Here is a 24653-nt window from a genome sequence, read left to right on the forward strand (position 1 = left end):
TTAAACCCACATAATATGAAGTGCTGTATAATTTTCCATACAGTCTAACACTTTATTCACCCAACATTGTTTTGAAGTTTTGCTCATGAACAGACACAGCATACACCTAGATTTTTTTCTCCCCCAAAGAAAATGTTGCTTTCACCTGTCGACACCTGTTGTGTCAGATACAAATAGATTTGCATGAATCATCTGTAATTTAGACCTAAAAGAAACTGTTTTCATTGGTTGCTATGGCCAGAAATGCCTTCATTTACTCTAATTAGCTTGGTAAGAGGAATATGTTTTGGCCTAGTTTGCTCATAGCTAATTTTTTGTTTTCTTCATGCAGCTATTTAAAAGTCAAGGCTCTTCTGACTATCCAACAGGCTCGTGAATAGTTACTAAAAATTGCTGCTGAATGCAAAACTAAGGCTATAATTCATCAATTCAATGGGGTCAGTCCATTCACTTCAAGATTGTCCAAAAAAAAAGCGTTTCAGCTGACAACCTTGGAGAGACACCTTGTCAGCTATATACACCTTCTGCTCTTTGCTTCCATCCGCCATTTTGTAACGAATTTGCAATTAATGTAATGGGAGGTAAAAATAAAAAACAGATGTTACTTCACCTCAGGTAGTTCCACTTTTTCCGACAGAGTTACAGGACAAGTGTCAATGAAGGAAGTCTTCATTGGTACAGGCAGAAACTTAAAGGTAGAGGTATCCAACCCAGTAGATGAGATTAAATAGCAAAAACGTTGTAGGAAAAAACACACGTGAATATGTGTCTAATTTCAAAATATCTACATGGATCCGTCCTTTTCGCCACAAGCCGGATTTACATTCCTTGTAGCAGCAGAAGAAGCTCTGGCAGTCTTTACCATCCAGGCATTCATAGACGCAGGCTTCCTCAAAGTCCTGCCAGTACATTGAATTGTTTATGGTAATTACTGAAGAGGACGGCCCCAGGTTCAGCACAGAATAGTTCTGGAATGAAGAAACAAAACGAGATTTTGAATTACATTTCTTAGTGGATCATGGAGTCATTCCGCATAGGAACAGGCCACCATTTACCATATTTTATTACTTAATTACTGTCTTATTTTTTCCTTTTTTTGTATTTGCACATTTTGTTGTTTTTTTTGCACACTGCACGTTTGTCTGCCTTGTGTGCAGTATTTCATTTATTCTATAGTGTTATCAATTCCCGCAAGAAAATGAATCTCAGGGTAGTACATGGTGATGATATTAGTTTGATAATAAATTTACATTGAACATAGTGAATCTCAAGCATCTTTCTATTCTAAGGTCAACAGTCCACCTTACTGTACAAGGGGACCATTTATCAAAGTTGCTGGTGAATGCAGCAGGCCAGGCAGCATCTCTAGGAAGAGGTACAGTCGACGTTTCGGGCCGAGACCCTTCATCAGGACTCGTCAGGGAGCAGGTCTCGGCCCGAAAAGTCGACTGTACCTCTTCCTAGAGATGCTGCCTGGCCTGCTGCATTCACCAGCAACTTTGATGTGTGTTGCTTGAATTTCCAGCATCTGCAGATTTCCTCGTGTAAGGAGACCATTTATGTCTCTTTGCACAGTACTGTATTAATTTTATGTATTGTACTATACTGATGCTGCAAAAAAATAAGTTTCATGACATATGATCAACCTGATTCTGACATGGGTCTCTATTGTGGGAAGGGGGCAGAGAGTGGGGGATCATGGTTGGGAAAAGCGGAAGGGAGAGGGGAGGGAATGGGAAGCAGCAGGGAGACACTCTGTAGTGATCAATAAACCAGTCATTTGGAATCAAATGATTTTGCCTGGTTTCTCAGGACTGGATATATCTGTACACAAGTCAGCCCCTCCTCTGGCACTCCTTCTCTGCCACCTGTCCCACATCCCTCTCACAGCGCTGAACCCTTGCTATTCCCAACATCCTTGGCTCCCAACTGATTTGCAAACTCATAATTTACCATTCTTCTGTCAGATTCAGGTTGTATCAGATGAGCGCAAAGTGGAATCTGAGTTATATATGGATTCTTATTTGCAAAGATGTTTTTAAAATCTTATTGAAGCATTTCTTTTGTATTCTGTTTTGTATTCCAATTGCACATTGAACACCACACATCTAAGAGATAGATGTCCTGAAGGCCTAGATACCGTGCATGTGGAGTGGATGTATCCTATAATCGGTGGGGGCGGGGGGGGGGAGGTGTGGTGGAGTCTAGGACCACAGTGCACAGCCTCAGAGTAGAGAGACATCCCTTTAGAAAAGAGATGAGGAAGAATTTCTTTGACCAAAGGGTGGTGAATTTGTGGAATTCATTGCCACAGACAGCTGTGGTAGTCAAAGCACTGGGTACATTTAAAATGAAGATTAATAGGCTCTTGATTAGCAAAGGCATCAAAGGTTAAGGGGAGAGGTAGGTGAATGGAGTTGAGAGGGAGAATAAATCATCCATGATGGAATGGTGGGGCAAGCTCAAAGGGCAGAATGGCCTAATTCTGTTCCTATGTCTTATGGTCATTTGATTGTCTTATAACAGTGGGTTAGAAGCTAACCATGATGCACAAGAACAGCTTCTATTCCAGCATCATAAGACCATTCAATGGACCCTTTCTATGATAAGATGGACTCTTGATCTTACAATCAACCTCGTTTCATGATCCTGCACCTTACTGTCTGTTTACACTGTACCTGCAACACTTCATTCTGCAGTCTGTTACTGCTTTTCCCTTTTACTAACTCAATGCACTGATGTGAGGTTATGATCTGTAACCTGCAAAATGTAGCTTTTCTCTGGACGTTGGTACATGTGACAATAATAAACAAATTTCATTTACTTTGTCAGTATTTGATCTATAGTCTTTTGTGCCTTGGTGGTTCAATTGTTTACCTGTACACTTATTAACTGTTGTGAAAGTACCTGACTCAACTACATATTTAGGTAGTACACTCCAGATTCCAAACATCTTCTGTGAAAAAAAATCATTGATAATACAGTCATAGTCATGGAAAAGTACAGCACAGAAACAGGCCCTTTGGCCCATCTAGTCCATATTGAACCATTTAAACTATCTACTCCCATCTACCTGCTCCTGGACCACAGCCCTCCATACCCTCTTAAACATCGAAATCAAAATCACATATACCGCTTGCACTGGCAGATCATTCCACACTCTCACGACCCTCTGAGTAAAGCGGCTTCCCATCATGTTCCCTTTTAACTTTTCACCTTTCCCCTTTAACCCATGGCCCCTGGTTGTGGTCCCAACCAACCTCAGTGGAGAAAGCCTGCTTGCATTTACCCTATCCATACCCCTTGTAATTTTGTATACCTCAGTCAAATCTTCTACATTCCAAGGAATATACACAAACTATTCAATCTTTCCTTATAACTCAGGTCCTCCAGTCCTGGCAACATTCTTATAAATGGTCTCTCTATCCTTTCAACCTTGGTAGGTGACCAAAACTGCACACAACTCCAAATTAGGCTTCACCAATGTTTTATTCAAGTTCAACATAACATCTCATCTCTGATACTCAGTACTTTTATTTATGAAGGCCAACTGATGAGAAGCTATAAAGTAATGAAAAAAACTTACTGTCCTCATGAAGTGTCTCGGCCCATTACATCGACTGCTTATTCCCCTCTACAGATGCTGCCTGATCTAATGAGTTCCTCCTGCATTGTGTGTCTGTGTTGCTCTGGACTTCCAACATTGGCAGAATCTTTTGCATTTCTCACATCGCACTTGAATCTGCTTCTGCTGACTCTAAACGTGTGCCCTCTGGACTTAGATATCTCTTCATGGGGAAATGTTACCTATTATCTTCTCTCTCTATGCCCCTCATCATCTTTCAAATAATTTCCAAATTATTTCTAATTTCTAAACAAATTGCTGATCACAATCCATTCTGATTTAGTGTTGTACTTCACTATGAAAGCCTGATATTCTGAGGAAAACATCTATTTCAATCCTGCTAATTGTTCTGACTGATCTTGACGCAAAATTATGAAGTACCTCATTTTTATTATTTAATAGTTTAACAGAGTGAACAACACTGGCAAGAGTAATCTTTATTTCCTATCCCCAATCCCCTGAACTGAGTAAACGCCATAGTGTCAGAATCTGGGGCCAAGAACAGGAGGCGCAGAGGCTGGCTGTCTGAATGTGAAAGTGGGCTGGTGATGGGAAAAGGGTCTGTTTTGCTGTTGTTACTATGTTTGTACCAGAATACATGGTGATAAATCTGCAGATACTGGAAATCCAAAGCAACACACACAAAATGCTGGAGGAACTCAACAGGCCAGGCAGCATCTATGGAAAAGAACAAACAGACCTTACTCTGTTTGGCCTGCTGAGTTCCTCCACCATTTTGTGTGTGTTGTGTGGTGATACTTGTAGGCTTCCCCCAGCACAACATTGGGTAACCTACACAAAATGCTGGAGGAACTCAGCAGGTCAGGGTGAATAAGTAGTCACTATTTTGGGCTGAGACCCTTCACCCAGGCCTGACGAAGTGTCTCAGCCCAGAACATCGACTTATATATTCATCTCCATGGATGCTGCCTGACCTGCTGAGTTCCACCAGCATTTTGTGTGTGTTCAGCATCTGCAGAATCTCTTCTGTTTGTAACATCCTTGGGTGTGCTGGCTGTTAACAGAAATGACACATTTCACTGCATGTTTCGATGTACATGTGATAATTAAATCTGAACCCGAACCTAAATAGGAATGTGTAGATGAGAGTGGGAAAAGCTAGTTTTTCTTGCTTGAAGACATTAGACCAGATGAGTTTTTAATTGAAACTAGTAGTTCTCTAACCATCATTACTGAGGGCAAACTTTTTAATTCAAATTCATTTAACTTCTCCATTTGCCATGGTATAATTTCAAATAATGTCATGGATCAAGGAGTTTGGATGCAAGTTCAGTAACCCGTCACTCCTTGTCATATGAAACAAAGGATGTGTTAATAAATGATATAAACTGTATTACACATATTTATATATAGCAAACAACTAGGGCAATATCCTTAGGGGCTATAGAATTATGCAATATCCCAAAAAATCTCTAAGTAAAACTACCAGCTCCCTGGATGATTAAGATACTGCCATCGGGAAGGAGGTACAAGAGCCTCAGGTCCCACACCACCAGGTTCAGGAACAGATATTACCCTTCAACCATCAGAATCCTGAACCGGCGTGGACAACTTCACTCACCTCAACTCTGAACTGATTCCACAACCGACTAATTCACTTCCAAGGACTCCACAACTCAGGTTCTCAGTATTCTTTCTTTACTTGTTTCTTTGTGTATTTATTTGTTTATCAATTTAACTATGTATTTATTATTATTATTATTATTATTTTGCATTTGCACAGTTTGCCTTCTTCGGAACATTGGATTATGTGTGTTCAATTTTCATTGTTTCTATTGTATTTCTCTGTTCTACTGTGAATGCCCACAAGCAAACAAATCTCAGGATAGTATATGGTGACATATACATACTTCGATAACAAATTTACTTTGATCTTTGAACCAACGACATAACCTTTTTTCCTGCTTCAGTCTTGATTCAGAGTACGTTGTATTTCCCTGGCCGGCTTGCTGAAGGGCAAGTTTTCAAGCCCACTCCTGCATTACACAGCTGTTCTGATTTGACGTGTAGGCTGGTGATGTGGAATTACGACCTGTATCACTACCTTCCATGCACAGCTTCCCCTGCTGATTGTGTGGGTTTGCGGAATGCTTTCTAATCACAATTTTGTCATTCATGGCAAGACAGAGAGAGTCTCAACTTCCAAACTGAGCGATCAGTGGCTTGAAAATTAAGAAGCAATATCTTTGCATGTGGGGCATGCTATTCCCAATTGGCTATCCTATGTGTTTTGATATTCCTTTCCATTATTGAATGTCTTTCCTATCTACATCTCTGCTCTGGTCTGTGTTCACCTCAAGAGGCAAGAGATGGAATCAAAGTATTAGTGATATCTTGATTCTGTCTCTTGGTTCATGACTTGAATGCAGACTGTTCATTCCAAAATTGAACTTTGAACCTTATTTTTCCATTCTTATTTTGAATTTGATCCTACCTTATGGATTTGGTGGATAATTGTTGTTACATGTAACTTTCTCTGAATCCTGTAGGAAAATCAATCAACGACCAGAAGAAGAAACTGTGAGGGAACTATCATGGGGCAGAGGGTACGGTATTGACCCAGGACCTCCACCTTGGTTCCTAATGATATCAAATTAAAATAAAAGCCCAAATGCCATCCTCTGTCTGTAAGGAGTTTGTAAGTTCTCCCTGTGACTGTGTGGGATTCCTCCTGGTGCTCTGGTTTCATCCCACGTTCCAACGATATACGGGTTAGTAAGTTGAGGAGACACTGTGTTGGTGGGAGAAGCACAGCAACACACTGGGCTGCCCCCAGTACATTCTCAGACCGTGATGGTCATTGATGGAAATGACACATTTCAGCGTTTGTACATTTTTTTTTATTTAAGTGCAATCGTGAACAATAGCCAGATCAGAAATGCTGATCAAGTCAACTAGTTCTCAAAGAGAGCTCTGATGGGCGAATCAGATGGTTCACAGCTGCTCAGCGATAGAACACAAAAAAATCATGTGTACAATTAAAAAACATTAAAGATAGTAGAAATACTGGAGTCACGATGATCATGATGAAGTCTGCTGGAGAGAGACATTTATACACATGCTGTCCTCCATAATTCAAGGAGATTGAAGGATAAGGTTGCAGGGTGACAAAACGTGGCAGGAGCACTTGGAACTAAAAACTAATCCCTACCGGGAGAGAACAGCACCCATTCTTTCCGCACTATTCTCCAGCAGTTTAAGGACTAAGTCCAGCCGGAACATAACTCACAAGTGCTCTTGAAAGTCAAGTACTAACCCTACCTATCAACAACCAAGCACTGCCATCCTGGTCCCTTTCATGATAGCTTATGAAGAAGCATGTGACTTCCCTCCCAGAGATGATAGGTGTTTGTGCACTCGACTCTTGAAGGCTTGGACCCCATCATCGCAGATGTTTCCAACCACAGCATCTGGAAGGCTGTTCCACATTCTGATAGCACAGTGAAGGAAGCTTCTATCCAGTGTGTATGTTCTCACATCAGACATAGAAACAGCATGAGTAGGCATAGGTAACCTTGATCTTGTGGTTTGTCAAATAAAGCTAACCTTTAATGTTTAATTACGCCCAGCAAGGGTCTTCACCCAGAATAAAAGCAGGCCACAAACCCCATTCATCCACCTTCTACAGAATTTTCAGAGAAGTGCAAGTCTGACCGAGAAATTCGAACAAGACTCACTGGAGTGTCAGGGGAAGACTACACAGCAGGGCCACTGTTGAGCCTAATTCAAGAAAGAAACATATTGGTTGCTGAATATTCCTTGACTTGTCATATTCCACATAATGTCTTCCTCTCAGTTACCACTGTCAATTCTGTTGTTTTCTTACATTCAGCCCAGCTGCCAAAGGATGTATTATTTACCAGCATTGGTTTTCCTTCCTACATCTCTGTTCTGCTCTGCATACATCTCAAGAGGCAAGAGATAGAATCAAAATATCAGTGTTGCCAGTATCATTATGTTTTGTAATTGCAAAACATAAAATTAATGAAAATAAAAACAAGGGAGTCCAAAATGTGTGTCTAACTCCATTCTTTACTTCAAGGGAGGCATGCACGTATCAGGTGGCAGAATCATGATGTATGCAGTTCATGTATTTTTACGTGTAACTTGTAGTGAATTATTTAAATGAACAAGAATGCTTAAACAATATATTTACAATATTACTGAAATATTAAATACATAAGCACTATCACTTATATCTTGATCATGGGCGTTGGTGACGCTTGTTTAAAAGTACAGAAGGGACAAGTGGGGTGGCGATTGTTGGGAGCAGGGCATTAGTGAGAGTAGGAGTGTCAGGCTTTGGCTCAAAGGAGGCTTCGGCTCGAAATAAGCACTGGCTCTGGGTATGCTTCTGTAAAGGTTCCATTTTCTTTCCCTTACTGTCCCTAGTGTAGTAAGTGGCTGTTGCGTGTTCTTCGTGCTGGATGTTGGAGTCCTAGCAGTCCCAGAGTCTCCCAGGGAACTAAACCTGCATGAAGTGCATCCAGCTGCAGCTCCTTGAGGACTGTGTCAGGCATCTGGAGCAGCAGCTGGATAACCTTCGGCTTGTACTGGAAAGTGAGGAGATAATCGATCAGTTGGTTCTTGATGACGTAGGCTTCGATGCTTGTTGTTTTTGCTTCATTTAGCACACTGATGTTGGTTCTTCTATCTTCCCATCTAATATTTAAGATGTTTCGAAGACAGCGTTGATGGAACTTTTCAAGTGCCTTCAGATGTTGTTGGTATGTTGTCCAGGTTTCTGATGTATACAGGAGCGTGGGGATTACCACTGCTTTGTACACTAACATTTTGGTGTCTGTTCGGATGTCACGATCATGAAAGACTCTTGTTCAGACACGCCCAAAAGCTGCTCCAGCGCATTTAAGACCATGTTGGATCTCGTCATTAAGGTCGACATTGGAGGAGAGGTGACTTCCAAGATATGGAAAGTGGTCCACGTTTTCCAGGGTTGTTTCGTGAAAACCTATGTCATCAAGAACCAACTAAGATGGAGCGGTCATGTTGTTCGCATGAAAGACGACTGTCTGCGGAAACAAATCTTCTACTCCCAGCTTAAAGAAGGCAAACGTAAAAGAGGCAGACAACAGAAGAGATTCAAAGACATCTTAAAAGCCAACATGAAGAAATGTAACATCGACATCAACAATTGGGAAACCCTGCCAAGGACAGGAAACTCTGGCAAGCCATCATCGGAGAAGGAACAGCAACTTTCAAAGCCAACAGATGTGCAGAATTAGAAGAAAAGAGAAGAAAATGGAAAGAGAGGCAGCAACTAGCAAAGCCTGATCTGCCATTTGGAACTACCTGTCCTGAATGTGGAAGAACTTTCAAATCTAAGATTGGACTCATAAGCCACTTGAGAGCCCATAAGTAGATCAACAGAACGAAGACCATCATCCTCGATCTTGAGGGATAGCCACGGCCAATCGATCAGAGTTGCAAGGAAGTAGTCACCTCGAAGTTGCAGGAGGTGAATATCTGGGTAACAGTCAGGAGAAATGCAAATGAGAACAGTCACCCCGTGGCCATTCTCCTCAAAAACAAGTAGACCATTTTGGATACTGTTGTGGGGGATGACCTCCCAGGGGAATGCCACAGAGACCAGGTTACTGGTACTGAGCATGAGTCCGTAGTGCAGAAGGGAAAGAGGGAGAAGCCGGGGGGTGGTAGTGATAGGGAACTCAATAGTCAGGGGAACAGACAGGAGATTCTGTGGACATGAACGAGACACCCGGATGGCATGTTACCTCCCAGGTGCCAGGATCAGGGATGTCTCGGATTGTGAACACAAAATTTCGGAGGAGAAGGGAGAGCAGCCAGATGTCTTGATGCATAATGGTACCAATGACACAGGAAGGAAAAGCAAAGATGTCCTGAAAAGATAATTTAGAAAACTAGGCAGAAAGTTGAGAAGCAGGACCTTCCGGGTAGTAATTTCTGGATTGCTGCCTGTGCCACGTGCCAGTGAGGGTAGAAACAGGATGTTTTGGTAAATAAATACGTGGCTGAGAAGCTGGTGCAGGGGGCAGGGCTTCATGTTCTTGGATCATTGGGATCTCTTCTGGGGGAGGTATGACCTGTTCAAAAGTGATGGGTAGCACCTAATTCCAAGGAGAACCAATATTCTCACGGGATAGTTTGTTAGACCTGTTGGGGATGTTTTAAACTCATCTGGCAAGTGAGTGGGATCCGGAGTGAAGGGACTCAGGATAGGACGGATGGTAAAAAAGCAAAGATAGCGTGCAGTCAGACTGTCAGAAAGGGCAGGCAGATGATAAGACAAAATTGCAGCTAGCAGATTGAGTATCAGTGCATTAGGGATGCAAAATCAAAATGGATAGCAAATGCAGCACTCAAAGGATTATATTTCAATGTACGGAGTATAAGAAATAAGGTGGATGATCTTGTTGCACTATTACAAATTGTCAGGTATGATGTTGTGGCCATTACCGAATCATGGCTGAAGGATGGTTGTAATTGGTAGCTGAATGTCCAAGGTTACACATTGTATCGGAGGGATAGGAAGGTCGGCAGAGTGGGTAGCGCGGTTCTGCTGGTAAAGAATGGCATTAGATCAGTAGAAAGATGTGACATAGGATTGGACGATGTTGAATCCTTGTGGGGTGAGTTAAGAAACCGCAAGTGTAAAAGGACCCTGATGGCAGTTACAGAATATACAGGCCTCAGAACAGTAGCTGGGATGTGGATCACAGATTACAACAGGAAATAGAAAAGGTGTGTCAAAAGGGCAATGTTATGATAGTCATGGAGATTTCAACATGCAGGTCGATTGGGAAGATCAGGTTGGAAATGGATCTCAAGAGAGTGAGTTTGTTGAATGCCTACAAGTTGGCTTTTTAGAGCGGTTTTTGTTGAGTCTACTAGGGGATCAGCTATTCTGGATTGGGTGTTATGTAATGAACCGAAGGTGATTAGGGAGCTTAAGGTTAAAGAACCCTTAGGAGTCAGTGAACACAATATGATTAATTTCATCCTGAAATTTGATAGGGAGAAAGTAAAGTCTGATGTAGCAGTATTTCAGTGGAGTAAAGGAAATTACAGTGGTATGAGCAAGGAACTGGCCAAAGTAAATTGGAAGGAGATGCTGGCAGGGATGACAGCAGAGCAGCAATTGTGTGAGTTTCTGGGAAAAATGAGGATGGCGCAGGATAGATGTATTCCAAGAACAAAGGTATACTCAAATGGCAAAATAGTACAACCGTGGCTAACAAGGGAAGTCAAAGCTAATGTAAAAGCGCAAGAGAGGGCATACAACTAAACAAAAATTAGTGGGAACATAGAGGATCTGGAAGCTTTTAAAGCCCTTCAGAGAGCAACTAAAAGAATCATTGGGAGAGAAAAGATGAAATATGAAAGCAAATGAACAAACAACTTTAAATGGATAGTAAAAGCTTTTTCAAGTATGTAAAAAATAAAAGAGAGATGAGAGTGGGTATAGGTCCACTAGAAAATGATGCTGGAGAAATAATAACAGGGGACAAGGAGATGGTGCATGAACTAATTAAGTATTTTGCATCTGTCTTTACTGTGGAAGACACTAGCAGCATGCCAGATATTGAAGGGAGTGCAGAAAGAGAAGTGAGTGCAGTTACTATTACAAAGGAGAAGGTGCTCAAAAACCTGAAAGACCTGAGTCACCCAGGCCAGATAAACTGCACCCTCGGGTTCTGAAAGAGGTAGCGGTAAAGATTGTGGAGGCATTAGTTACTGGCGTACTTAGAGCACTGGCTGATTGGTAGGAGGCAGCGAGTGGGAATAAACGGATCCTTTTCTGGTTGGCTGTCAGTGACTAGTGGTGTTCCGCAGGGGTCAGTGTTCAAACCGCTTCTTTTTATGCTGTATATCAATGATTTAGATGATGGAATGGATGGCTTTGTTGCCAAGTTTGCAGATGATACAAAGTTTGGTGGAGGGGTAGGTAGGTAGTGCTGCGGAAACAGGAAGGCTGCAGACAGATTGGGAGAATGGGCAAGAAAGTGGCAAATGAAATACGATGTTGGAAAATGCATGGTCATGCACTTTGGAAGAGGAAATAAGTGTGCAAACTATTTTCTAAGTGGGGAGAAAATCCAAAAATCTGAGATGCAAAGGGAATTGGGAGTCCTTGTGCAGAACACCCTAAAGGTTAACTTGCAGGTAGAGTCGGTGGTGAGGAAGACAAATGCAATGTTAGCGAATTTCCAGATGTCTAGAATACAAGAGCAAGGATGTTATGGTGAGGCTTTATAAGGCACTGGTGAGGCCGCACCTTGAGTATTGTGAACAGCTTTGGGCCTCTCATCTTAGAAAAGGTGTGCTGACATTGGAGAGGGTCCAGAGGAGATTCACAAGGATGTTTCCAGGAATAAAAAGGTCATCATACGAGGAACGTTTGATGGCTCTGGGTCTGTACTCACTGGAATTTAGAAGGATGAGGAGGTATCTCATTGAAACATTTCGAATGTTGAAATGCCTAGGCAGAGTAGATTCCCATGGTGGGGAAGTCTAGGACAAGAGGACACAGTCACAGGATAGAGAGGTGTCCATTTAAAACAGAGATGTGGAGAAATTTATTTGGTCAGAGGGTGGTGAATTTGTGGAACTTTTTACCACAGGCAGCTGTGGAAGCCATGTCTTCGGGTGTAGTTAAGGCAGAGCTTGATAGGCTCTTGATCGGACACAGCATCAAATGTTATGGGGAGAAGGCTGGGGTGTGGGGCTGAGTTGGGGAAATAAGGATCAACTAGGATTGAATGGTGGAGCAAACTCGATGGGCCAAATTGCTTAATTCTGCTATTATGTCTTATGGTCTTAGGGTCTTATATCTCTTGGTTCCTGAGGTGGATGCAGACTATTCATTCCTATTTCCTTATGGCACTGAAGAGAGGTTGCTTGGTCCATTCAGTTCATGTCGGCTCTGGGTATAATCTCAGTCTTCCACCAATTTCCCCTGTCTACACATTCACATCAACTATCACTCATTTATACACTACGGCCAGTTCAGAATTGCTAATTAATCCACTCATTAATTCAGGATGCTGGAGCATCTCAAAAACTCCAACAGGCAGTAGTGGAACACAGTTCACTGGAGCTATGAAACAGGAGCTCTATCAATTATTCTATGGCTTCTATTCAAATTTGCAAAATTTGTTAAATACCTCTTGGGATGCTTTCTGTTGAGTGAAGAACCATTCGCGTCTGCGTTCCCCATTCCAGTCCTGCTCGTATTGACTTGGGAACCCATGACAGTGAGAATTGTGCTTCACTCTGCAGCCAACGGTTGCATCGGGAAGCTGGAATACAAGGAAAAGTGAGGTCTGAACAAGAGAGGATGCAGGTTGCAACGGGTGAATCAGGAAACTCCATTCTCACTAAATGCCCCAACGGACCAGCAGCACCATTTTCACTGAATGCCTCAATGAAAACAGAAGCAAACAAATCATTGCATACTTGAACAAGTTTGGCAGAGTTATCAGAATCAGGTTTACTATCACACACACAAAATGCTGAAGCAACTCAGCATCTATGGAAATGAGTTATTATCACTGAGGTACGTTGAGAAAGTTGTTTTTGTTGTGGATGCAGTATAAAATAAATCTACAAGTTACAATAGAATCATGGCATGGGAGTGTAGTGGTTAGCGTAACACTGTTACAGCAGCAGCCACAAGCTCAGGGGTCAAATCCCGACTTTGTTCGTTTTCACCATGACCACGTGGGTTTCCCTCGGGTGCTTTGGTTTCCAACCACATTCCGAAGATGTACGATTAGGGTTAGCGAGTTGTGGGTACGTTTTGAAGCATGGTGGCACTTGCAGGGTGCCCAGCACAACCCTCACTGATTTGATTTAACACACATGACGCATCCCACTGTATGTTCTGATGTAACTGTGACTAATAAAGCTAATCGTTAATAAAAATACAAATAGTGCAAAAGAAGAAATACAAGGTAGTTTTCAAGGTCTCATGGACAGTTCTGAGATCTGATGGCAGAGGGGACGAAGCTGTTCTTAAAATGCTGAATGCCCTCAGGTTCCTGTGCCTCTTCCCTGATGGTAGTAATGAAAAGACAGCACATCCTGGGTCTAATGATGGATGGTGTCTTCCTGAGACACTGCTGTTTGAAGATGTCCTTGATACCGGGAAAGCTTGTGCCTGGTCTCTGCTGCATTTTTTGATTCTGCGCATTGGAGTCTCCATTACCAGGTTCTGATGCATCTCCTGGAGGGGCCTGCTTACCAAAATAGAAACTCAGAGCTGTACTGTAATGTCAACGTCCGCCTGAATTTGTTGAATACTCATACAGTGTATATGCTTTCCATCATTATTCATGTGCACTCACACTTTTTTAAAACAAACATACAGAAGGTTATTACTCAGAAAAATACACACAATAATCAGTGATTCACTAAACTATAAACTAAACAATTTCAAATTAAAATAATATTACTTTTATCTACAAAATACTCAAGCCTCTGACTGCCCTCTGTCTGGACCTGTGAATAGCAATCCCAACCAGACCAAGGAGCAAGCCTACCAGGAGATTCCCTGAGTGATCCATCCCCTCTGTACTGGGTGACCATACAGGGTGTGAACTCAGGATGCAAAAAGTCACAGGCTTGTAGGTTGCATGTATTCTGTCATTGTGAATTTTCTCTGGGAGCCTCGTGGCATTTCAGGACCATTTCTCCAATTGAATAACAATACTTAAAGGAACATAAACTGATTAGGAAAATGCCACACCTACAAATGCTACTTCTCTCTCTGTGGCACTGAGGCTGAGCGTCTGCTCCGGCTGCTATGCGCTTCGTGTCTGTGAGCTTCACGGCAACGTGCCCCACTGTGTGATGAACTGAGACTAATGCTACGGACCTACTCCAGCTGCTCTGGGCTCTGGGTCTACGGACTCAATTTGCTTCTGTATGTTGCTGTTCGCTTTTGTTGTTTGTATGATTTGTGTCCTTTTTTTTTCTCTCTGCACATTGAGTGTTGGTCTTTTTTTTAATCGGGTTCTTTTGGGTTTCTTGCTTTGTGGCTGCCTGTAAGGAGACAAATTTCAAGGTTATATAATTTATACATACCTGGATAATAAATGTACTTTGAAATTTGAAGTTTTTTTCCTGCTGTGTAGGAGGGCATCCAGTATACAGAGTGAAGAGGATAGGGAGGGTAAAACGGCCAGCACTCAGCTATTCTGAAATGATCTCTTTGCCTTTCTTACTCACTCCTACATTTCCCTGAAATCAAAACTCCATGGGAAGGTAACACATACAAAATGCTGGAGGAACTTATCAGGTCAGGTAGCATCTATGGAAATGAATAAACAGTCGACGTTTTGAGCCAAGACCCTTCATCAGGACTGGAAAGGAAGGGGGAAGAAGCCAGAATAAAAAGGAAGGAGGGAGGGGAAGGAGGATAGCTAGAAGGTGAGAGGTGAAGCTAGGTGGGTTGGAAATGTAAAAGGCTAGAGAGGATGGAATCTGATAGGAGAGGATAGTGGACTATAAGAGAAAAGGAAGTTGGAGGAGAAGATGTAAGAGGCCAGGGTGAGGAATAGAAGAAGAGGGGTGAGTGAGGGAAATTTCTCTTACCAGAAGGAGAAATCGGTATTTGTGCTATCAGGCTGGGGGCTACTCAGACAGAACATAAGGTGTTACTCCTACATCTGAGGGTGGGCCTCCTCTTGGCACAAAAGGAGGCCATAATGAACATGTCAGAACAGCAATGGGAATCAGGATTAAAATGTTTGGCCACTAGGATATTCCAAAATTGAGGGAAGCGTTTACACGTTTTGAACAAGGCTGAACAATGGCAATGCAGAATTAGATGTAACAGCTACAGAGGAAGTGCAGAGAAAAATCGATCTAATGAGTGAATCTGTAAGCAACAGCTTCCAGTGAGTCGCTACACTTTGACGCCATCTTGCAGAAGCGTAGGTAAAAGGTAAAGTTCTTCCCCGCACCTACGTGCCACGTTGGGCAGCAACCTTGCCGTTCCTTTAACATTTGTCTGTTTTATGAGGCTGTTGCTAGCTCAACACCCAACCCAGTACAGGGTGGAATTCATGCAAGGAGCTGGCCAGATTCGAGCCCGTTCCTCTCGCTCCGAAGTCTGGGCACTGCACCATCGGCACAGACAGAAGCATTTCCCGTGGTAGGGATGTCAAACACAAGTGCATGTAGTTTTCAGGTGAGAAGTAGGAGGTTTAAAAGGGATCTGAAGGGTAAGTTTATTTATTTATTTATTCATTCATTCATTCATTTACAGGATGTGAGCATCACCAGCTCAGCCGGCATTTATTGCCCATCCCTAGCTTCCCTTGTGAAGGTGGTGATGAGCTGCCTTCTTGGACCACTGCAGTCCCTGAGGTGTAGGTACACCCAGTGGTGTTAGGGAGGAAATTCCATGATTTTGACCCAGTGACAATGAAGGAATGGCGATATGTGAAATGTGATATGTGAAAAAGACTCAGGAGCTGGTGGTAGCCCTGAGGAGAGCTAAGGTACCAGTGAGCCCTGTTTCCATCCAGTGGGTCAGTGTGGGCATGGTGGAGGATTACAAATACCTGGGAATACGAATTGATAATAAACTGGACTGGTCAAAGAACACTGAGGCTGTCTACAAGAAAGGTCAGAGCCGTCTCTATTTCCTGAGGAGACTGAGGTCCTTTAACATCTGCCGGATGATGCTGAGGATGTTCTACGAGTCTGTGGTGGCCAGTGCGATCATGTTTGCTGTTGTGTGCTGAGCAGCAGGCTGAGGGTAGCAGACACCAACAGAATCAACAAACTCATTCGTAAGGCCAGTGATGTTGTGGGGATGGAACTGGACTCTCTGACGGTGCTGTCTGAAAAGAGGATGCTGTCTAAGTTGCATGCGATCTTGGACAATGTCTCCCATCCACTACATAATGTACTGGTTGGGCACAGGAGTACATTCAGCCAGAGACTCATTCCACCGAGATGCAACACAGAGCATCATAGGAAGTCACTCCTGCCTGTGGCCATCAAACTTTACAACTCCTCTCTTGGAGGGTCAGATACCCTGAGCCAATAGGCTGGTCCTGGACTTATTTCCTGGCATAATTTACATATTACTATTTAATTATTTATGGTTTTATTACTATTTAATTATTTATGGTGCAACTGTAACGAAAACCAATTTCCCTCGGGGTCAATAAAGTATGACTATGACTATGTTTCCAAATCATGATGGTGAGTGACTTGGAGGGGGATTTCCAAGTGGTGGTGTTCCCAGGTATCTGCAGTTCTTGTTCTTCTAGATGGTGGTGGTCATGGCTCTGTAAGGTGCTGCCTTAGGAACTTTGGTGTGTTGTTGCAGTGCGTCTTGTAGATAGTACACTCTGCTGCAACTGTTCATCGATGGTGGAGGGATTGGATGCTTGTGGAAGGGGTACCAGCAAAGTGGGCTGCCTTGTACTGAATGGTGTCAACCTTCTTGAGTGTTGATGGAGCTGCACTCATCCAAGTGAGTGGCGTGCATTCCATTACACTCCTGACCTGAGCCTTGTAGATGGTGGACAGGCTTTGGGGAGTCAGGAGGTGAGTTACATGCCGCAGGATTCCAGGCCTTTGACCTGCTCTGGTAGCCACAGTGTTTATGTGGCTAGACTAGTTCAGTTTCCTGTCAATGGTAACCCTGTATGTTGATAGTAGGGGATTCAGTGATAGTGATGCCACTGAATGTCAAGGGCCGATGGTTAGAGCCTCTCTTGTTGGAGATGGTTGATATCTGAGGATGGTTGATACCTGGAACATGCTGCCAGGTGAGGGTGGTGGAGTCAGATACAAATATTATATTTATGTGGTTTTTAGACAGGCCATTAAATAGATAAGGCAAAAAAGGATACAGAACTAACGTGGAAAAACGAAAAAACGGCCGGAATGCAATGCAGATGGCGGGCAAAACAATCTATGACTCTAAGCCTACGGCACTGAACCAAGTAGAACATCCTACAGTAAGAACCAAACCGCTGGAAATGGTCAGCAGGATGGACAACACATGTAGAAAGAGAAAGAGTTAATGTTTCAGATCAAATACACTTGGTCATCGTTTAATTCCCTTCCCATGGATGCTGCTCGCCTGCTACTATTTCCGGTAATTTGTTTTACATCAGATTAGATTAGATTAGGTTAGATTATGAGGACACACAGTCCTCTTTTATTGTCATTTAGTAATGCATGCATTAAGAAATGATACAATATTCCTCCAGAATGATATCACAGAAACACAAGACAAACCAGGACTAAAAAAACTGACAAAAACCATATAATTATCACATACAGTTACAACAGTGCAAAGCAATACCATGATTTGATAAAGAATAGACCATGAGCACAATAAAAAAAAGTCTCAAAGTCTCTTGAAAGTCCCATCATCTCACGCAGATGGTAGAAGGAAGAGAAACCCTCTTCCTGCCATGAATCTCCAGTGCCGCCAACTTGCCGATGCAGCACCCTGGAAGCACCCGACCACAGCCGACTCTTGAGTCCATCCGAAAACTTCGAGCCTCCGACCAGCCCTCCAACACCGAGCACAGAGCACTATCTCTGCCGAGTGCTTCAACCCCGGCCCCGGCAACAGGCAATAGGCAAAGCCGAGGATTTGGGGCTTTCCCCTCCGGAGATTCTCGATCACACAGTACCAGCGGCAGCGAAGCAGGAATTTCAGAAGTTTCTCCAGATGTTCCTCCATGCTTCTCACTTCCAGCATCTGCAGTTTTGTTTTGAATTTCATAAATCACCCGGAATCCTTCTCACCATAGTTTTGCACAGGTGAGAAGAGCAATTTGAGAACACGGATAGGTAACGTGGTTGACGAAGCGATACAGAGGTAGGGAGCGGACATGGTTGCATTGGTTGCATTACTGCGTGCATTAGGGTGACACCAGTCTATGTTATGCTGCTAAAGTTTATATTTGCTTATGAGTACACTGCGGTATAACGCTTTCCAAATGATACTTCTTTGAGTTCGATATCAATGAATGGTCTGCATTCTGACAACTCTTCAGCAGTGGCAACCAATGGACACTATTCTATTCATAAGTTTGAAATGCATGGAAAATAAATTAAATTACAGATATTTGAGCCTGAAACAAAAACAAAGTGTTCTGAAGAACTCAAAGCCAGTCAAGTCGTATTCGGAGAAGGTGAACCACTAAAGATAAACTTTTGGCATCACAGCCTGCCTCATAATGACGCTTGCAATTTACTGTTTTTTTTTTGTTTTAGTGATACAGCATAGTAACAGGCCTTTCCAGTATAATGAGCCCAAGCAGTCCGGTTACACCCAGGTGACCAATTAACTGGTATGCCTTTGGAATGTGGGAGGAAACTGGAGCACCTGGAGGAAACCCATGTATCTCAGTACAAGTGATAATAATAAACTCATTACCAGTGAACATGTTGGGTCAGCAATCCCTTCTCAGAACTGGAATAAGAGTGGAAGGTTTTGTTTGAAATGTGTAGTGTTTTGACCTGGAAGATGCTGGAATCCATGCTGGTATCTTTTGCTGTGCTTTCCTCATAAGGCACCAACACAATTATAGTCTTAGGAAGGAGTCCTACTATGTGTGATATACAGTAGTCAACGAATTTCCACCTCATTTCATGCCATTGAATTGAGGACATGGGCAAGACAGGAAACCTGTCCTGTAGCTTCACCATCAACAACACATCTCAGAGTAAAGTGAGCAATATGTACTTCGAACTGCTCCTATTAAACCATTTGAGTTATACCTTATCAGAAATCTACCTGTCACTCACCCACCTTCTCTCTCACTGAAAAATAACCTGCTGTTCTCTCTTTCTCATTTTTGACCGTGTCCTGGACCAGAAATGTTAATTGCCTCTTCTCTTTCCACAGACACTGCTGACCTGCTGAGCGTTTCCCACATTTTCTGCTTTTAACTCATATTTCCAGTCTTTGCAATTTTGTTTTTGATCTTCATAAAGATAAACATTACTGTTTACTCCTCAGTCCACCAACTACCCTGGAACTTTCATTGCCACCCCTCCCCCTTCTCCTCTCTACGCTAGCCATTTCGACTCTTCACTCTTATGTGTAGGATGATCTATATCGATGGCATGCTCAGTGAAGTTTTTCACCATATCTCAGTTTTGAGATAAAACACTTACAATTTCTTTCCAGTTACAGGTGCTGCTCAACCAACTGAATTCCTCCAGCAGATTGTTTGTTGCTGCAGATTCCATCATCTACAGTCTCTGTGTCTCCTGTTTACTGTGAATCACGGATGAATTTCTTAGTCATAACACTAAACACAAGGGCAGCTGACATTAAACTATTGTTAACATGAATACAGTTGATAATTCAGGACTGAGTAATACGTTTTTGACATTAGCATTCAATTTAGATAATCACAAGACAATGATTTCAGGTCAGTGCTGAAGCTTTAAAGTAATCCTAACATTTTTATTTTCATGTCTGTTCAGTGAGTTTTTATGGATGGTTTAAGAGAAATAAGTCTCTCTTAATTTTTGGTAAAAGCTTACGGTGGTGATTCATCAGCTAAATGTTAATGGCAGAGTTTATCCAGAAAAACCTAAGTTAATGTAAAGAGAAACCACCCATTAATGTCTTGCGGGTGGCGATACGGTAGCATGGGGGAGGTTGGTCTGCGCAGTAGCATCACGTTTAGCACAATTGCTTTACAGCACAAGTGGAGTTCGGTTTCTGCCGTTGTCTGCAAGGAGTTTGTAGATTCTCCCTATGACCAAGTGGGTTTCTTCAGGGTGCTCTGGTTTCCTCCCACATTCCAAAAGATGTATGATTAGTGTTAATGAGTTGTAGGCATACTATATTGGTACCAGCAGGCTGCCCAGCACAATCTACACCGATCTGATTTGACGCAAACAACATATTTCACTGTATATTTCCAAGTACATGTGAGTAATAAAGCCTTTCTTTCTTTCTTTTGAAGGCAGAGTACTTAGGAAAAGTTTCATACTACTGATTTGCAGAGATTACTGAAATGAATGCTCTACTAATTGCAATGGGATTTCAATTCTATTTGCCATTCCTATTCTGAGGTGTCAGTCCAAGGCCTCCTCCACCGCTGTGATGAGGCCAAACTCAGGTTGGAAGAGCAACACTTTATATTGCATCTGGGTAGCCCCCAACTTGTTGGCATGAATATCAATTTCTCGAACTTCCGGTAATTGCAACACCCCTCCTCCGCCTCCTTCACCATTGCCCATTCTCATTTCCCTCTCTCACCTTATTTCCTTACCTGCCCATCACCTCCCTCTGGTGCTCTTCCTCCTTCCCTTTCTTCCATGGTGCTCTACTTTCTTCTATCAGATTCCCTCTTTACCTCTTTCACCAATCGACTTCCCAGCTCTTCCCCCTCTCCTGGTTTCACCTACCACCAGCAACCTTGTACTTCCTCCCCACATTCTTACTCTGACCTCTCATCCTTTTTTTTCCAGTCTTGATGAAAGGTCTCACCCAAAAATGTTGACTGTTTACTCTCTTCCATTGATACAGCCTGGCCTGCTGAACTCCTCCAGCATTTTCTGCGTATTACTTCAGCTAATGTAGTTGCTATTGGAAGCTGGAAGAATTCAACGAGTGTCGTTGCTATTGGAATGCAAGCAGTCAGTATCAGGCTCTGCAAAACTAATGAGCTAAGTGGAGAGAAAATCTACTTGAATAATGATGACTTGAAGACAAAAGCTGCGACTCTCCCATGCCTCTTTCAATTATGTTCTGGAATCCTTACAGGAAGACTGAAGACATCTCATTGCTTTGGCATTTCATCTGAAATATTGCGCCTCTGACAGTGTGGACACACCTTAGGTATTGCGTTAAAAGTTCTGCCCAGATTGCATTTCCATGCCCTTAATTGTCTACAAAGCTCATGCACTTTTGCCTTACGAATTGCTGAAGGAGGAACGCTAAATAATAAAATCGAACCTCGTTTGAAGCCAATGGCAAGATTCAACTAAACATTTATAAAGATTAGCTTTATTTGTCACATGTACATCAAAAATACAGTGAAAGGCAACGTTTTTCATCAGCAACCAACACAATCTGAGGGTGTGCTGGGGTCACCATGTTTCCTCTGCCAACATAGCATGGCCACAACTTACTAAGCCTTACCTATACATCTTTGGAATGTGGGAGGAAACCAGAGCACACAGAGGAAATCCACATGGTCACGGGGTGATCTTTTCAGACAGCAGCGGGAATTGATCCTCAACCACTGATTGCTGGCCCTGTAACAGCATTATGCTTAAATGAATAGGAAGCAAAAATGTTATTTTAGGGAAACTTTGAAATTAAAATGCAACTTCGAAACTTGTTCCAGCCTTATCATACAAATATGAAGTACGCTAGCCTTCTGAGAAAGTGCACCAGCCTCCTCAGATCATATTGCTGAAATTCATGACAAAAGCAGAAAATGCTGTAATCACTCAGCAGATCAGGCAGCATCTGTGCAGAGAAAGAAAGTCAGGTCAAACAGAACATCTCCAGTTCTACTGGCTATTGTCAGCATTTTTCTCTTTGTTTCAGACTTTCAACATCTGCAGATTTTGCTTCATGTTCTGGAGTCTGTGATGCAGAGGTCCAGTAAGGTTTTGCCCTCAACATCTGGCCCAAGTAAGTATAGGTGTGCAGGGGCTGCAGATGCAGGAACCAGCCCAGTGTGATTGGAAGTGCTTCTGTTTTGTTTATGTTGAAATACAGTCTAAAGCCAAGGAAATGTCTATAAGACTGTAAGATATAGGAGCAGAATTAGGCCATTTGGCCCATTGATATCTTATAGATGGCGCAGCAACATAGCTTGCAGAATTGCTGCCTCACTCCACCAGCAAACGTGGTTCAATCCTGACCTCTCATACCGACTGGGTGGAGTTTGCACATTCTCTCCGTGACTATGTGAATTTCCTTCAGAAGGTCTAATTTTCTCCTCCATGCCACAGATGTACAGGATGAATCAAAATCAAGTTTGTTATCACTGACTTATGTCATGAAATTTGCTCTTTTATTGCAGCAGTACAGTGCGAGAAATAAAAAAGATATAAGTTACAATAAGACATTTACAAAAAATGCAAAATAGGAATAGTGAGTTTATGGATTGTTCACAAATCAGATGGTATAGGGGAGGAGGCTGTTCCTAAAATGTTGAATGTGAATCTTCAGATGTTGAATGTACCTCCTCACTGATGATTGCAAAGAGAAGAGGGCATGTCCCTGGTGGTCAGGATCCTTAATGATGGCAGGTTATCTGGTCATTACAAATGCACGCAGAGGACAAATGCATTCTGTCAGTGCTGCCCTCCAGTGTGCGATTGGTGGAATGGCAGGCTGGAGTGCATGTCTATGTTTATTGCACACTGCCGGGAACTGTACCATCAGATTGCGGGACATGTCGCTCAGGGACTTGAGTTATACTGTATATATGTTTTGTTTTGCGTGACTATGTCTTTTTTCCTGCTATTTTGTTTGTTCTGTGTATGTTTTGCACCTTGTGTGAAGCACGTGGCCAAGTGGTTAAGGTATTTGCCTAGTTACCTCAAGGTCGCTAGTTCGAGCCTCAGCTGTGGCAGCGTCTTTGTACCCTTGAGCAAGGCACTTAATCACACATTGCTCTAGTCTGTGCGAGGAGTGGCACCCCACACAGACTTCCAATCTGCGCCTTGTAAGGCATGAAAATGCCCGACGCAGGCCTCTCATGGTCTGAGTCGACGTTCCCTCCCTTTGCACCTTGGCCCGAGGGGAATTGTTCAGCTGTATTCATGTATGGTTGAATGATTATTAAACTTGAACTTGATTTTGAATTTGAATTTGAGTGGCAGAATCTGGCAATAGTTGGTGGAAAGAAAATAGAGAAAGTCAGTATAGTATTTGTATAGAACTGTGTGCTTGGTGGCTAGCATAGTCTCACTGGGCTGAAGGGCCTGTTTCTAGGTTGTATCACTCTGAAAACACGCTTAATTTCCATCAATAATTGAAGGCAAACTTACTGTTCTTTTCTTTCTCGTACACGCAGGCTTCCTGCAGCACGTATAGTAATTCAGGGCAGCATACTCCATCAATGCCGCAAAGACAAACAAAAAGCACACGGTGACAAACAGGTCCATGGCAGTGACGTAGGAGACCTTTGGTAGTGACTTTCTTGCTATGCTGCTGAGTGTTGTCATTGTTAGTACTGTCGTGATACCTGTTTAGTAAAAAGGGAAGAAGACGACAATGCAAATTAATGTGAAGAACAGTCACAATCCATTTTACAATTGTCCCTTAATGGACTGATCACTTGTCAAATAGAATTCAGATTCCAAATAAAATATGCAAAGTCACGCAAATTAATTTTTAGTATTGGCAACTGAGCAATTAGTGAAGACTGAAGAAGAATTTCATTCCCATCCAAGCTTCTAATAGCAAGAAAATATTATATTCAAAGGAAAACCCAACCACATGTAAGTGCATAATAACAACAAATGTTTAACTTTCTGGTCTGTTGGTCTTAGCTTTGGAGAACACATCTGTCAGATTCCCTAATCAGGACGTAGGAGGTGCAGTGAGAATTATTTGCTGTGATTTTCAAAATAACTCCACCACACATCCTTTATTCCTTGTTATCTCCAGGCTGGGGAACATTTGCCCACACCCCAACTGGCTGTGCTTGTCTTATTCATTGGGAGTTTGCAGTCATCTAAGTCTCAACTGCGTGCGTCCTAGGTCCTGTTTAACGGTACCAGCTGGCTTTCACCCAAGCAGCTCCTCGGTTTTGAAATGTCCCCTCTGTTTTCAGCTCCAATCATACCCTCATTCCTACAAAACACCTGAACGCCCTCTTTCCTTTCCGACTATTCCCTGAGGATCATCACTTTGTCGTGGTGGAGAGCTTTGTGAATTCCCGAGATCTGGAGAACAATGCCGTCTGGAGTTTAGTCATCTTCTGCTCAGCTCCTGGTAGGGTCACCTATGGCAGTGAGGTCAAAGGGGAGGCTCCAAATA

The 24653-nt window shown here is 42.6% G+C and overlaps 1 protein-coding gene across 3 annotated transcripts in view; it reads right to left on the reverse strand.

Annotated features, from left to right (window-relative positions):
* Window positions 1-689: 689 nt before the first annotated feature.
* gabrg3 (gamma-aminobutyric acid type A receptor subunit gamma3) overlaps window positions 690-24653 on the reverse strand; it is a 775666-nt gene continuing 751702 nt past the window's right edge. Inside the window, exons 5-8 of one of the 3 annotated variants that reach the window (XM_072264243.1) lie at window positions 23656-23856; window positions 11435-11444; window positions 11272-11293; window positions 690-968 (exon numbers count right to left, since the gene is read on the reverse strand). In XM_072264243.1, the coding sequence (XP_072120344.1) occupies window positions 690-968; window positions 11272-11293; window positions 11435-11444; window positions 23656-23856 (512 nt within the window). Of the gene's footprint in view, window positions 969-11271; window positions 11294-11434; window positions 11445-14656; window positions 14686-23655; window positions 23857-24653 lie in introns of all 3 variants that reach the window. The other 2 variants (XM_072264244.1, XM_072264242.1) reach the window with 2 other exon arrangements.

This window comes from Mobula birostris, chromosome 7 (assembly GCF_030028105.1).
Source record: "Mobula birostris isolate sMobBir1 chromosome 7, sMobBir1.hap1, whole genome shotgun sequence".
Classification (NCBI taxonomy): domain Eukaryota; kingdom Metazoa; phylum Chordata; class Chondrichthyes; order Myliobatiformes; family Myliobatidae; genus Mobula; species Mobula birostris.